General features: G+C 37.3%; 1 protein-coding gene across 7 annotated transcripts in view; it reads left to right on the forward strand.

Annotated features, from left to right (window-relative positions):
• LOC116250249 (uncharacterized) overlaps positions 1–14,470 on the forward strand; it is a 100,092-nt gene extending 85,622 nt beyond the window's left edge. For 5 of the 7 annotated variants that reach the window (XM_031623829.2, XM_031623831.2, XM_031623832.2 and 2 more), the window contains 12 exons: positions 335–490; positions 567–751; positions 836–1,366; positions 1,593–1,770; positions 2,600–2,742; positions 2,834–2,960; positions 11,432–11,653; positions 11,721–12,080; positions 12,892–13,050; positions 13,147–13,419; positions 13,503–13,973; positions 14,228–14,470. In XM_031623829.2, the coding sequence (XP_031479689.1) occupies positions 335–490; positions 567–751; positions 836–1,366; positions 1,593–1,770; positions 2,600–2,742; positions 2,834–2,960; positions 11,432–11,653; positions 11,721–12,080; positions 12,892–13,050; positions 13,147–13,419; positions 13,503–13,694 (2,526 nt within the window). In that variant the 3' untranslated portion in view covers positions 13,695–13,973; positions 14,228–14,470. The remainder of the gene's footprint in view (positions 1–334; positions 491–566; positions 752–835; positions 1,367–1,592; positions 1,771–2,599; positions 2,743–2,833; positions 2,961–11,431; positions 11,654–11,720; positions 12,081–12,891; positions 13,051–13,146; positions 13,420–13,502; positions 13,974–14,227) is intronic. The other 2 variants (XM_031623830.2, XM_031623833.2) reach the window with 2 other exon arrangements.
• Positions 14,471–16,919: the final 2,449 nt, after the last annotated feature.

Raw genomic sequence — 16,919 nt, forward strand, 5'->3', positions numbered from 1 at the left:
ATTATATTTAGTTAATCTTTCTGTTTCTTTTTATCTTTCTTTTTTGTGCACTTAACCAAAGTGCATTTTGAAATTATCGGTTTGCTCAAGATTAACATCTACACAGCAATCGACATGTGAACATTTTGATGCTCTTGCTATCTTATCTATTCCATTTGTGTGACTTTTCTTTCACAATATTTACTCTTCTTAATGAACAATCTTCTTTATGTATAATAATTAATCATGTATAACATAGAGTTCTCATTTGTAGAGGTTATATAGCTTCCTTTGTTGCCTTATTACTAGTATCAGGACTTTTGTATGGTGTCTGCTTATATGTGTTTTCGTCCAGGTTGTTCATTTTCGACCTCACACTGTGCTGATCAATAGACTTGGACGCACTATTGCATTGAAGCAATGTGATACTCAACCAGAGGATTGGTTTCATCCTCATCATCCTCCAAAACCATTTCAGTGGAGGTCTACCACCAGAAGTGAATTACTAAAGGTACATCTTGGTATCTATGTTGTTGATATCTTCATGTCTTCTTATATGTTTATTGACCTTTTAGTGCTCATGCCAGATGAGGTTAGAGGGTTTCAAATGGAGCACTCCATTCAGTGTGGAGAGTGAGGGGGTTATGTGCATAAAATTAAAGAGTGATGTTGATAGTTGTGTGATGTATGTTCGTGTGGAAGTTAGAAAAGGGTCTAAAATTTCCCGGTACCAAGTTATCATCTGTCCTGTGTCATCTTCAAGTCCTTACAGGTACTGTTTTTCACTTTCTATTACCATTTTGCATGTCCATCTTGTGTCTATTTTGAACAGTAACTGAAATTTCAGCATATGCAGAATTGAAAATCAATCTACCTTTCTACCAATACGTTTTCGTCAAGTTAATGGAACAGATGATTCTTGGAGGCCTCTCCCAGTAAATTCAGCTGTGCCATTTTTTTGGGAAGATCTTGGACGGCAACGGTTGATAGAAGTTATGATTGATGGTGCTGGATCTATGGAGACAGTCAAGTGTAACATTGATGAACCCTCTGATCCCCGGCCACTTCACTTCTCTTCGAGTAGTTCAAGAGCTTTATGTGTTTCTGTTCTGAAGGAAGAATCACTGAATGTTGTTAAGTTTACGGATTGGACGCCCAGTAATAATGTGTTACCTGTTATGCCTAGAAGATTTGAATATCTGCCTCAACTCTCTATGGTCAATCATAAAGAATCACCTTCAGACTGCACTTTTGAATTTCATGTTATTATTGAACTGGCGGAACTGGGCTTGTCTGTTATTGATCACACACCGGAAGAGATTATTTATTTGTCAGTTCAGAATTTTCTGTTAACTTATTCTACTGATATGGGATCTCGAATCAGCAGGTAGGTTCTCTCTTTCATCTTATATCTTGGATAAACAATTGCTATGCAGTTTTATTGTAATTCAGGAGAGACTGTGAATTTCATATTTAATGTTAACAACTAAAAGTTTCTGGCCTCAAATGATTTTCAGTATCATTAATGTCTCTTAAAGGTTTGATTTCATTTGTCGCCCACCCCCCATCCCCTCTCCAACAAATGAGTGAAAATAAATTTTTGTGCGTTGCAGATTTAAGCTACAAGTGGCTGGAATCCAACTGGATAATCAGTTACCATTGACGCCAATGCCGGTCCTGTTTAGACATCAGAAGACCAGTGATGAGCTTGAACATGTTTTAAAGTTATCTGTTACTGTTCAATCAGATGGATCGTCTGAATTTTGTGTTTATCCTCACATAGGTGTCCAGGTAATCTGGGGTTTCTCCTTTCATTATTTTCAAAAGAATATCCTGTGTTTTCTCATTTTCCAGAAAGTTCATACTGTTAAGTTGAAAAGCCCTCTTGTTAGCTATTGTTAACCGGAATGGTACTTAGTTTGGCTCCTAAATTGTCTTTGAATTTTCACTGTACATATTCGTTTACCCTGATACATATTTAAGAAGTCAGATATCTAAACAATGTTGTTCTTTCTTGTCTCCTTTTCCCATTCTGTTTTCAACTTTTGGGACTCATCTTGGTCACCTCCTCTCTGGGTTTGCACTTGCATGTTAGTAACCTAATGATATGCAACTGATAATGGATGAAACAAGCAGCTGGCATGCTGATAATTTTGAGCATCGGCTTTTTCTCTGCATCTTCAGTAAAATACAAATTGGGAACCTAAACGTAATCTTTTGTGAAAGAAACTTATTTCATCGACAACTCCAATGCGCTATCTAGTTCTTAGGTAAGAAAAGCATACTACTTGCAGCAACTTTCTGTTTTTATCAATTACTTTCATTTATGAATAACTTGAATCCCTGTCCCCTCTAAAAGAATTCAGGGATTAGAATTTGAGTTCTTTGATTGTTAATTAATAGAGAGATTTTTGGTAAACTCTGAATTTTGAATTAGGTCTATAAAGGGGTATGAGTAGCTTGACAATTAAAAATATGAATACACCTTTGAGTAATTTCTTCGTGAATATTATCTTCTGTATTCCCAACCTGATCTGGAGCATCAGAACAATATTTCCATTGTTTTGCTGAATATTTCGGCCATCTCATGTTGTCTCACGTTGGATTTTGGTCGCTCTAGGGTCCTCAAGGTACTTCCTTTCTGGTGAAAATTCATGAACCTATTTTATGGCGCCTTCATGAAATGTTTCAAAAAGTCAACCTCAGCAATATTGTGGTGGATCAGACTACCACTGTTCCTGTTGATCCAGTTATTCAAATTGGGTATGCAAAAAATTAACTTGAATTTCATTGTGAAAGTACTTCATGATTATTGTGTTCCATCTTGCTGACAAGATCTATATTGGCAAACTAGTCTTTTGAATATTTCAGAGATTCGGTTTAAAGTATCAGTTACGATGTCACCAACTCTGCGTCCAAGGGGTGTTCTTGGATTCTGGGCTTCCTTGATGACTGCTTTGGGGAATATGGAGAATATGCCTGTAAGTGGTCTGACATTTATTTCTGTTATAATAATGCTGGTCGTTATCAATCTTTTCCATTAATATCTGCACTATAATCCTGGGTTAATATGCAGTTGAATATCTCAACTTTCTCATTTGTCCTTCCTATTCTACCTCTACTTTATGCACCATCTTCGATCATGTACTACATGTTTTAATGAGATTTAGATTAACATGTAAAACATAAAAGCTTTCATCCTTCCTCTACTGCCGGGCGACCCTGCCCTCATCTGTTGTGATGTGCGATGATGATCTGCCTGATCACTGACCTGCCTTTTGTGTGTTTATACTATAAATAAGTCTTTATCTTGTATCAGAAAACAGAATTTATCTCAAGAAAATGTTCTTGACAATTCCAAAAACAAATCTCATGTTCATAAAATTTTTGGTTGCCTTCCGTAGTTCGCTGAAAACTGTGCTACTTGAAATTATGCCAAGTACTACAGTTTTTCTTTTACAGTCCTTTCAAAGTTAAGAAACACATTATTCACTCTTAGAAGGAAAAGACTATTGATATAATTTTTTAGAATTTTTAACATTTGCCAAGATTCCTAATTCAGTAATGGTTATCATTTAGTAAAAAAGTGAGGTTTTCATGAACAATTGAAAGTAGTATGCTTACATTTGAAATTAGTCCCAGTAGTGTTTACATGGTAAAAAAATGGATGGTTGCTCCTTGATAGAAATGTAGCACCAATATCTGTAACCCGAAAACAGCACTCACGCAGGAAGATAGAGAGAGAGAGAGAGAGAGAGAGAGAGAGAATGAAAACAAGAAGAAACTGAGGAGAAGAAGCCGTAGCCAAAATGGTTTGCACGGCCTCTATTTATAATCTCATTTTCAGAATTCTAAGAGTCTCCAATCGTAGAATCCTAGGAGATTTCACAAGCTCCAAGGACATTAATTACATCATAGAAACCTAAGAGACTTCACATATTACAAGGATATTAACTACAACATAGAATCCTAGGAGACTTCCCATATAACAAGGATATTAACTATAACATAGAATCCTAGGAGACTCTTCACATGTTACAAGGACATTAAATATTTTAACACATTCTACAAGGAGGTGGAATCCTAAGAGACTCCTCTTCAACGTGCTGGTGAAGGATTTATATTTTAACACCCTCCCTCAAGTTGTGCATGGTTTTGCACCATGTACAACTTGCCTTTTAGAAACCAGAATCGTTCCTTTGTTAATCCTTTTGTAAATAAGTTTGCAACTTGTTCATCTGTACGAACATAAATAGGCTGAATTTCCTTGTCTTCCACCTTTTGTCTAACAAAGTGTTGATCAATCTCAATGTGCTTTGTTCGACCATGTTGTACGGGATTAAAGGCAATGTTAATAGCGCTTTGATTATCGCACATTAACATTGATGTTTTAATCTTTTCTCCAATGTCTTCTAGCAAATGTCTAACCCATGTAACTTCAGCAGTACCTGCAGCCATGCATCTGTATTCAGCTTCAGTGCTGGATCTTGCTACTGCCTTTTGCTTTCGACAACTCCAAGACACAAGATTACGTCCAATGAAAATACAAAAACCAGAAATGGACTTTCTTTGATCGGGATCTCCAGCCCAATCTGCATCTGTGAATGTCATAAGTTGATGTCCAGTAGTTATATTTTCACTCTTACCATAAACTAAGCCATCTCCTGCTGTCCCTTTAAGATATCTTAATATTCTTTTGACAGCATCCATGTGAGTATCTTTAGGTGCATGCATAAATTGGGATACTTGATTCACAGCATATATAATATCTGGTCTAGTAAATGTAAGATATTGAAGTGCCCCAACAATACTTCGATATTGCGTAGGATCTTCATATAACTCCCCATCTTGAGCACTTAGTCTTTGATTTAGAACACTAGGAGTTCCAACAGGCTTACAATCAGACATACCTGACTTTTTCAACAAATCCAACGTGTATTTCTGTTGTGTCAATGTGAGGCGATTATTGTGCCTATCAATCTCCACTCCAAGAAAGAATCGTAAATCACCAAGCTCTTTCATTTTGAAGTTTTGCATCATCAAAACTTTAGCTTCTTCTATGTGTTTTTCTGAATTGCCTGTGATAACAATATCATCAACATATATAAGAAGTAAAGTAAATATGTTTTCCTTTCGATAAATGAAAAGAGAGTGATCTAGAGGACATCTCCGAAAACCACATTCTTGAATCTTGCAAGAGAAACTGTCAAACCACGAACGTGAGGCCTGTTTAAGTCCATAAATAGATTTTCTTAGTTTGCAAACCCATGCATGAGAGTCTCCTTTCGTGTATCCTGGAGGTTGTTCCATATATACTTCCTCCCTTAAATCACCATGAAGAAAAGCATTCTTCACGTCCATTTGATGTAGTCTCCATCCATATTCAACTGCCAATGATATAATCACGCGAATTGTTCCCATTTTGATCACAGGGCTGAATGTCTCATCATAATCTTCTCCATATTGTTGTGTAAACCCTTTTGCTACTAACCTTGCTTTGTGTCTTTCTATGCTGCCGTCAGGTTTGTATTTAATTTTGTATACCCATTTGGAGCCCACTACGTTCTTTTCGTGTGGCCTCGGAACGATCTCCCATGTTCCACATTCATGCAAGGCATCCATTTCTTCTTTCGTAGCCTTTCTCCAATGATGTGATTTTGATGCTTCATCAAATGAAGTAGGTTCTTCCTCCTTGCCAACTTTTGCCATGAATAACTGAAAATCAAGTGATAAAGAATCATAGCTAACCCACCTGTGAATGGGATGACGAATGCGTTGGGATCTTCTAAGGTGGGGCATGTTGTCTTCTTCACTGTGAGCATCTCTGTCCCTTAGTCGTCGAATGTAGATAAGACCCGAATACCGATGTGCATCGTTGCTCTGTTCATTATTGTTTTCGTGATGACTTAATGACTGTGTTGGATCTTCTTGATTTTCACTTTGAGCCATATCCGACGGTTGTATTGCTCTCTCTGAATCTTCACTTTGAGGCACATCATTTTCTATAACAGGATCTGCATTGAATAACTGTGTACTGGTCCAGGGATCATAAGATTCAATGGTCATAGGCATTTCATTTGTATTATCAAAACTATGTTCATCAAAAATGACATTTCTTGAAGTTTTGATACGTTTAGTTGTTGGATCATAGCATCGAAAACCTTTATATTCATCAGCATATCCAACGAATCTACATTGAATAGCTTTGTCTTGAAACTTGTTCCTCAAGGCAGCATCAACGTGAACATAGCATACACAACCAAAAACCTTCAAGTTCTTGTAATCAGGTTGTTTGCCTAAGAGTGTAAAATATGGCGATTTAGACATCAAGAGTGTCATAGGCAAACAATTTATTATGTATACAGCAGTATGGAAGGCTTCAGTCCACAAGGAAATGGGCACATTAGTATCATGCATCATGCTCATGGCGCTTTCAACTATATGTCGATGTTTCCGCTCAACTACACCATTTTGTTGTGGTGTGTAAGGGCAGGAAATTTGTCTAGTTATCCCTTTTTCACGTAGAAATTCAATAAAATCAAGCGAGGAATATTCTCCCCCTCCATCACATTGAAAATGCACCACATTGGATGAAAATTTAGTTTGAATCATGGCATAGAAGTTTCGAAATATGTGAGGTACTTCTGATTTGTGTTTCATGAAGTAAATCCAGGTGAAACGTGAGTAAGAGTCAATGAATAAGACATAATATCTTGACCCAGACATGGAATCAATAGGAGCTGGCCCCCATACATCAGAAAAAATAGTTTCAAAAGGTTTGAAAGCCCTTTGATTTATATTATGGAAAGGTAAAACATGACTCTTACAAAGTCCACAACTTGAACATTTTTTGACACTTGAAGTAAGAGGTAAACTTGATCTTGGAATGAGAATATCTGTGACAAGTTTTTCAATGAAATGTCGACCACAGTGTCCTAGCCGACTATGCCACAAATCAGACTCCAAAAATTGGTTAGGGCCCCTTACTTTTGATTGAAAATGGCAAGAACTTGGCACTGATGACGCATTATGAGAAAGAGAAAATGTCTTCAATCCTATATCAAAAGTGGATGAATCCTTGGGTAGACATTCCTTGAGGACGTACATATTCCCTTGACGCTCCCCTCTAGCGAACATTTTCTTCGTTTGGAGGTCCTTGACATAGACAGAAGAAGGTGTGAATTCAACAGAAGAGCTTGTATCATCAATGAGTTTAGAAATGGATATGATGTTCTTTTTGATATTGGGAGCAAGAACAACATTAGACAGTGATAGAGACGAGGATGACAATGGAATATATGTGCATTTCCAATATGTGTAATAGGATGAGATTTTCCATCACCTGTTATAATGCAACTTCTACCGTAATGAGGGGATAAGTTAGTCAATTTACCTGCATTTCCTGTCACATGGGTAGCTGCACCTGAATCCAAGAACCATTCTCCCTGCTCATTTTGCTTTATAGTCATCTTTGAGAATGCGGCCATCAATAGCTGTTGCATAGTGGATTTAGAACTTTGTCCTCCTTGTTTATAATCATGTCTTACCCCTTTGTTTTTATTTTGAGGATTAAACCAACATTGTGCCTTCATGTGTCCTTTCTTGTTGCACTGAAAACAAATTGGTATTTTTCTTGAAGTATCCAAAGGAGACATACCTTGGTTATGTGGTGTTGGTAGAATGCCACGACCACCATGGTTGGAGTTCCCATGGCTCTTACCAAACTTTACATTCATAGCCAACACATTTTGGGAGTTCCCTTGATCAGTCCTTTCAATGACTCTTTTCATATTCATTTCATGTTGGAGAAGTTTACCTTGTAGTTCGTTGAAGGAAGGCAGAACAGGAAGGACCTCAAGAGCTGTAATAAAAGCATGATAATCATGCCCAAGTCCATTCAAGGTTTGCTGCACCTTTTCCTTATCAGAAATGTTATTCCCTGAGGCAGCAAGTTGGTCTGCGACGGCCTTAATACGCCCCAAATAATCCATGATAGACGTTGAACCTTTGCTCAAATTCTGAAATTCTTTCTTTAAGTACATAATTCGAGCTTCTGATATTTGGGAAAAGGTATCAGCAAGGGTTTCCCATAATTCTTCTGCAGTACAATCATCAGAAACTGAAAGTAACACTTGTTGAGATAAAGTGGACAAAATATACGCAACCAGACTTTGATCACGTCTCATCCACATAGCATGTTCAGGATTGTTGTCTTCATGAACAGCAATAACTTCTCCTGCCTCATTTTTTATTTCCTGTAAGACGGATATTGGTGGAGCCTTTGTTGAACCATCGAGATGTCCAAAGAGGCCTTGACTTCTTATGAAAGACATGATTTGCCTTTTCCAGATCAGATAATTCTCATGGTTGAGTTTTTCGGTAATAAGGTGAGGAAGAAAACTTGAGGACATGCCAGAATGCGAAAGGTTTTCCATGACAGCAGAAAGGAATGGTATATAGGTAGAAGATGAGAGGGAAAGAAGACGCGATATAACAAGATGTGTCCTTGGTAAGCAAGAAGAAAAAGGAACAAGAATTGCGCAAGAGAAAAGTAAATTCAGGATAGAGACAAGATGAGAAAAGAGTTCTAACCAGATCAGACCTGTTTGGGCATTTCGTTTGGTAGAGATAACGTAACCTGGCGCTCTGATACCATGATAGAAATGTAGCACCAATATCTGTAACCCGAAAACAGCACTCACGTAGGAAGATAGAGAGAGAGAGAGAGAGAGAGAGAGAGAGAATGAAAACAAGAAGAAACTGAGGAGAAGAAGCCGTAGCCAAAATGGTTTGCACGGCCTCTATTTATAATCTCATTTTCAGAATTCTAAGAGTCTCCAATCGTAGAATCCTAGGAGATTTCACAAGCTCCAAGAACATTAATTACATCATAGAAACCTAAGAGACTTCACATATTACAAGGATATTAACTACAACATAGAATCCTAGGAGACTTCCCATATAACAAGGATATTAACTATAACATAGAATCCTAGGAGACTCTTCACATGTTACAAGGACATTAAATATTTTAACACATTCTACAAGGAGGTGGAATTCTAAGAGACTCCTCTTCAACGTGCTGGTGAAAGATTTATATTTTAACACTCCTACCAAGGATAGTAATGGTGAATAAGATATTCCAATTTTCAACGATTTGATTGTGTACAGGTTCATGTTTTCATCATGCTAAGTCATACAAAAAGTTCAAATGAGCTTATTACAAGATGCAGTAATTTAGACATTGGCGTTGATGGATGCACCGTTGTGCAAATAAAGGGTTTGACACAGAATCAGTTAATGATCCAGTTGCCAGCTAAATGGCATTGATGTTTCTGGAAACATTGTAATGCAAGAAGAATTAAGATTAACGAATTTTAACCCGTCTTCACTCACAACTAAACTTAAACTAACTAAAACTCAAGCAAATGAACGGACAAGAAGAACAGAAGAAAACTAACAAAAGCTTGCATTTCATTTCTTTTCAACTTTGAATACCTACAAAATGAACCAACGTCCCTTTATATAGAGAAAGGGATGGATTACGGATCTGGATCCATTTACAAGTATAAAAAAATAACTAGATCCAGTTACAAGATTTGGTTCTGCTTTCATTCTGCATCAGATGATACCAATTAATGCAAGAAGAATTAAGATTAACGAATCTCAACCCCTCTGCACTCACAACTAAACTTAAACTAACTAAAACTGAAGCAAATGATTAAACGAACAAGAACAGAAGAAAACTAACAAAAGTTTGCATTTCATTTCTTTTCAACTTTGACTACCTACAAAATGAACATACGTCCCTTTATATAGAGAAAGGGATGGATTATGGATCTGGATCCATTTACAAGTATAAAAAACTAACTAGATCTAGTTACAAGATTTGGTTCTGCTTTCATTCTGCATCACACTGCTAAACCTAGACCCCCATATTTAGGAGGATACTATACTTACGGTACTATGAATCTTATTCTAACTTCAGTAAGAGCTAACTGTCACAAGCAATGGAGCTTCTTTTGTGAAGCATGATAGAAGCACTCGTGTCAAAAAGTTACTTCCAAAGCTTATGCACATGGAGATTTCACTCCATGAAGACCTCCTAAAGTGGAAGTACTCGAGTTTTAGGCTATAGTTTTTATAATTAAAGAGAAGACGGATTAAAGCTCTCATATATTAATATGAGTCTTACAGGGTTGTTATTGCTTCCACTGGGAATATTCTTTCCATTATCCTGTTCTGCACATCAAAGGTCGACCCTTGGTGAAGTCTCAACACTATCAGGTCAAAAACCAGTGGTCTCCATGGCTCATCAATCTCTTGCCTCTTGATAGCAGAATATTATAGAATACCAACAGAAATGTTTTATGATCTATGATGCAAAAATTCTCCTTGGACAATTGGAAATGGAAACCAAGCGTAACTTACATAAGCGTAAACAAACTTAAAAATCAAATCTATGTCATAGTAAGAGCAATTTACAGTACCCCTTTCAGCGATAATCCTCACTTTTTCGCTCCTCTGGTTTCACCACCACCAGAGCTCATGCATTGTTCTGAGTCCTCTGCAACAAAATGAACCCATTGAATTGGTATTCCCATTAAAAACGATAAACAGAAGCATGGAGACCAAAAACGTTCAGAACCAGAAATCCTATTAATTTCATCACATCATAGACCTATTGGTGGTGCATCAGAGCCGTGAGCCATTGGCAACCTTGCCCTTTGCCTTCAGGGTATCTGCGATGGTGGTGCTCTCAAACCCATGCTTCTCCAACTGGGCAGTAGAAGCGGAAGATCTTGGCTGAGAGAGGAGGCTGGGATGCACGGCTGGTAGGAGAAGGTGAATATGGTTCAGTATGGCACTCCCAAAAATGCCTCCACCAGACTGAACCGTGAGGCTGCAGCAGAGGAGGCAGGTGCGGCTGCGAAGAATATGAATGCAAGCCTGTGAAGAGTTGCCGACTGCTGTGTTAAAGAGGAGGAACACAAGATGGATTCCCTAATGGGAAAAATATTTCTAAGAAAAGAAGTCGCAACCCCTCAGGGCCAACCTTATTTTTGGATAAAATATCCATTTTGAGCCTAATGGAGCAGAAATTTTTTTGGCTTCCTTTGATGGCTGGGAGAGAATTTTCAAAAACTGGCAAAAAAAAGTTCACCTCATACAGTGAATTTCCTGGCACCAAACAGGCCCTAATAGAGAAAAAGGAATTTAGAAGAATAAAAAATATAACTTTGGAAATGGAAAATTTTTCTTTATCTGTGTTATTTTCTTTACCTCTGACTTCCATTGTTGGTGACTGGAAGAATGCATTTACATACTTCATGTTCAGTTCAATGGTTTTGTCATTTGGGAACAGGAAATTATTTGGATTTTCATATACAAAATGATTTTGTGGCTTCTGGTTTTTCTCTCACATTATTTCTGTGTATGGTGGCATCTACAGATACGGATCAATCAACGATTCCTTAAGGACATTTCTGTACGCAAAAGTTCAATCTCCAGTGCTGCTTTCTCTAGTATTCAGAAGGATCTTCTCAGTCGACCTCTTCATCTCCTTTCTGGTGTTGACATACTTGGTAATGCAAGCAGTGCTCTTGGAAACATGAGTAAAGGTGTTGCAGCATTGTCAATGGATAAGAAATTCATCCAAAGCCGTCAGCGGCAGGTAATTCCTGCCTTCTATAGTCTTTAGATTCTTTGTATTTCTTCATGTGTTCACTGCTTGTACACAGGGAGGTAAAGGTACTGTGGAGGACATCGGAGATGTTATTAGAGAGGGTGGTGGAGCTTTAGCAAAAGGCCTATTCAGAGGAGTTACAGGTATATTGACGAAGCCACTCGAGGGTGCAAAATCTTCTGGGGTTGAGGGATTTGTTCAGGGAGTGGGTAAAGGAATAATAGGTGCAGCAGCGCAACCTGTGAGTGGGGTGCTTGATCTTTTATCTAAAACTACAGAAGGGGCAAATGCTGTAAGAATGAAAATAACATCTGCTATAGCTTCAGAAGAGCAGTTACTTCGTAGGCGCCTTCCTCGCGTTATCAGTGGTGACAATGTGCTCCGACCATATGATGAGTACAAAGCACAAGGGCAGGTAGTATTTTTCCAAGACATCCATAGGATGGGGATAAGGTTGTCTCTGTTTCTGGTTCATGTTTTCTGGCTTCATGCAGTCATTGCAAATTCATTTTTTCCATTTTTTTTTCCAATCTCGTTCTCTTTGGATTTAAACATCATTATGCAGCAATATGTAGTCTTAAAGATTACTGAGTTTGGCTGTTGAGATTCTTGAATCGCAATACCTCTCTCTAGAACTACTAATTACCATGTAGGAGCCTGTTGAGACCATTGTACTTCGGTCCTTTGAAATGAGCAACATGTGATGCTGTCAACCCAATTAACTAAAATCATTGGCATGACCTAAGTGAAAGGAAATTTTCTTAATGGTATTGGCTTAACTACGTTGTAAATATTTTCTCCATGCGATGAGCATTTAGTGTTTGGGCTGTTGGTTGATCCATGTTTCTGCTAATTGTTGCCTGCTCCAACCACATATTGCAAATTTAAGATATCAAGCCAGTATGGGTTTTGACACATTTGTCGTCTCTATGCTTCTAAGCTAAACTTTAACTTTAAAGAGGCGCTGTTTATGTTGGTCTCTAAAAATTGGAAGTTGCAGTTAGGACTCCTCAATGTTTATGATGTCCATCAGTCCATTCCTAATCATAATTGTCATTTTCAATAATTTCTCAGCAATGAAATATTTCAGGAGTTTTTCAAATTTTGGGTTTGATTAAAGAAGTACAAACATGTACAATTTTTTATTGTACTCTTAGGCATTGAATATATGCTGTTTCTTCTTTGATTCCTACAATTTACACTGGAAAGCTGCTGTTTTCTTGAAGATCATACTACAACTCGCTGAGTCTGGAGCAATATTTGGCCAAGCTGATTTATTTAAGGTCAGAGGAAAGTTCGCCCTATCAGATTCTTATGAAGATCACTTTATACTTCCAAAAGGGATGATTGTTGTTATCACCCATCGAAGGGTCTTATTGCTACAAGTATGTTCACCTTTAGTCCTCTCCCTGTTTAATGTTACTTCTTTTATTATGTTTTACTGGCAAAATAAATTATCAAAATAAACCATCATCTACCAGATTTTGGCCCAGGGGAAGTTTAATCCATCAAGAGATCCCTGTTCAGTGTTATGGGATGTGTCATGGAGTGACCTGCATACTATGGAGCTTACTTATGGAAGGAAGGATGATCCGAAATCACCTCCATCTCTGCTTGTACTCTATTTGCACAGGACTGCAGGGTCAAAGGAAAATATCCGTGTCATAGAATGCTTACATGAATCTCATCAAGCTTTGGAAATTTATGCATCAATTGAGCAAGCCATGAACACTTTTGGACCCAACCATTTCAAGGTCTGATTTAGCATTCATTTTTTGCAAAAGCTAATGCTGCTGAACTTTGCGATTTATAGTGCGCTTGTTTGTTTTCTTTCTAGGAGATGAAGAAAAGGAAGGTGAAAAAGCCTTATTCACCGTCTGGAGCCACTGGTTCTGGTTCTGGCTTGAAAGAAGTGCTTGGTGTTTGGACTGGTCAAGAACCGATGCTGGCAGTCCCAATTAGTTCAACTTTTGGTACTCTTGGTTCGGCAGAAACTCAATCACAGTCTCAGATGGAAAAAGAACATTAAAAGTTCGGCAGAAACTCAATCACAGTCTCAGATGGAAAAAGAACATTAAAATTTGTCCTCCAGAAACACCGAGCAAAACACATAGGAACTGGTCAAGTCACAAGTTCCTGTTGGTTCATCTTTTGATATGCCTTTTTTCATTCAAAGAGAACCAAAACAAGGATGATAGGTGAGACAAGCGATTCTATTAATGCAGCGTAAAATTGGAAGGGGTCGTGCTTGAAACCACATGACCATATGTGATTGTACATAACTGTGGATTCTAACACAGGTATCTAGGTATATCCCATTTGAAGCTTTTTCCATTTGGACTTGTCTGTTTGTGTTTTTGTTTGGATCAAGTTCTCCTTTCAGATTCATTATTTTCCAGTTATATTGGTTGATAGAAGCCTTTGATTTTTTTTTTCTTTTCTTTGTCTTCCTGATGTGCCTGGCCGAAGCATCAAAGTTTTGTTCCATGTTACCGCTTGTGTGAATTCATGTTGCATTAAATCGGTTGTGACAATGACAGTTCTGCTTAACATGTATTTCAGGGATTGATTCAGCTGAATTGGCTGGCATTCACGCTCTTAGAATCATGAGTTCAGACAATTGAACAAGAAAAGTGAAATGCGGGGGATGCCGGCAGGGTTCCATTATGTGCTAGAGTGTTCTTCTGTGCTGTATGGGCGGTAACATTCATTTGTATATTCCTACTTACTGTTGTAAATAATCCCTTTGTGCGTATTATGGTGTTGAACAGCCTCATCAGGTTTAAGTAAAGAAAAGTTTACATATATTTGCTTTTGGATCTTCTTTGAGAAATGCATATTGGAGACAAATTATCGGATTTGGTTATACTTCAAATTCATGAACCTCAATTCTCAAGTTAGAGGAGGGCAGGTCTTACTGGAAGTTGGATGAAAAATAATCCTTGCACCTTGAAAACAAAGAATTCAAATTTTTGTTGCAAATCAAACATAAAAATCTTAAAATTTTGAACATAATATCTAAGACGTTTAAATTTTAAATAACCAAGGGTCGATATATATATATATATATATATATATATATATATATATATATATATTATATATATATATATATATAAGCCGCTTGTTGCATGACTAAATATTTAAAATCTATCGCTAAAAACACCATCACCAAATACTACATCATCAACCGTTACTAATAGTATTGTGTGGTTAAAGATTTTGTGACAGATTTTATAAATAAATTTAACCATTGGCCATCATTTAGCAGCAGTATGATATATATATATATATATATATATGAAAGGGTCTCTTAAAATTATTTTCTAACCACGGGCTACCTTGGAGTTTAAGAAGGTCTGATGGTCGCGTCCCAGTCATACATCGAGGCCTATCACCGATCAAAAGTTATGACAAGTAAATATTTAATTTTCTAATGTCGATTTTATTAATGTATCAACAAAAAAGTCGTTTTTGTCATCTTTAATCTTATTTCCCAGAAGTTTAGGCTGCGGTTTTTTTGTCCTCCATCAACTAAGGTTGCGTTTGATAGTTAAGATGAGGGGCTGCATTAAAAGATGTTCTTCCCAAGATCCTCAATTTAAACGTTCCCAAGATCATCAATTTAAACAAACAGAGGAGAGGATTTCCTTAACGTGGATTTTATATTGGTGTTATTGAAAGCCATGGATTTATTGGATAAGAGTAGTGTTCAATCTTAAATCCATAGATCTGAGATCTGTGATGAAACGAATGCAGCTTAGGAGAATCATAGAGAGTATATAATTACCTTTGCAGTTAGGAATCTTAAGGTTGCCAATTTGCATGGATGATTAAAAGGGAGAGAGAGAGGGAGAGGGGGGGGGGGGGGGTGAGAGAAAGGAGGGGATATTGTGGTCAGATCTGCTACGACACTCAAGGAAGTGAACAACCCAATCTTATTCAAGTATAATGTTATAATTAGTTGGCAGGGTTGGTTGAGTGTAGGTTGCATAACAAGTCAGCCAACTTGAACTAACTCGAACTCATTCGTTTATAAATGAGTTGAGCTTGAGTTCGAGTGCATGTTTGAAATGTTACGAGTTCGAGTTGTAAGAACTCAACTCAGCTCGACTACTAATGAGAAAATAGTAAAACGAGTAGGAACTAATTTAGTTAATCGAGTTAAAATGAGTTAACAAGTTAAAAAAAAGTGGACATGCATGACATAAACGAGTTAAACAAGTCGAGTTCAAGTTGTAAGAACTCGACTCATTCAAACTCGATTACTAATGAGAAAATAGTTAAACGAGTTAAGTTAAAACGAGCTAGCAAGATAAAAAAAAAAAGACATGCTTAAGATAAACGAGTTAAACGAGTTGAGTTCGAGCTCGACATTGTATTGTTGAGTCAAACTCGAATTTTTTGAGTTGAGTCCAGCTCAAGCTTAACTCGGCTCGTGTGCAGCCCTAGTTGAGTGGTGCCAATATATAATCACAACCTTTTTTGGGACCCTCCTAATATCTAACAAATGACTGAGGAGCGCAGATGGTTCGTCCAGTGCTACTCCAACTAGATCTTTCTCTCTCTGACATATCTGCCTCTTATATACGTGCGTGTGTGTGGGGTTGGGATGGGGTGTGGGGACTCTCTCTCATACACTTATTTTTCTTTGCTTTTCTTTTTCCCTTTTATGACTTTCCCTTCTATCTTAGAATTTGCGAATCCTAGCGATCCAAAGGTTGCTAATATTGTGTGGAATTTTTAGTGGCAGATTTTAAGAATTTAATCATCCAGCAATATTGGCTGTCTGATTTCAATATATATAAATATACATACATACATACATATATATACAGCTGCAGGATGATTCATCGATAGAATTGAAAATTTATTTTTCTAAGAAAAAACTGCAGTCTAGTCTTTGCCTTATTATAATTTTTGGTGAATCCTATGATGATTTAAAAAAAAATTTCTTGTCATTGTGTGAACTGCTACTGACTGGATGGGTAAACAGTGAACTAGGAGGAATATATTGTTATATGACGATGACATCAAATTTATTTGTATGCTTGAGCGAGTACAATTATGCATGACCGTTTAGTGTCGTTGATGAGAGATATGGATACAGATGTGCATGAGAATAATATAGCATAAAAATCTGTGTAGGACAGTTTTAAGTGTGCATATGCATATACCAAAACATTTATGTTGGATAGTTTTAGGTGCCTAATTCTTTGGTGTATTTAGTGGGTACTTGTGAACCTAAGTCCAA

The sequence above is a fragment of the Nymphaea colorata genome, chromosome 3 (genome assembly GCF_008831285.2).
Source record: "Nymphaea colorata isolate Beijing-Zhang1983 chromosome 3, ASM883128v2, whole genome shotgun sequence".
NCBI classification, from domain to species: Eukaryota; Viridiplantae; Streptophyta; class Magnoliopsida; order Nymphaeales; family Nymphaeaceae; genus Nymphaea; species Nymphaea colorata.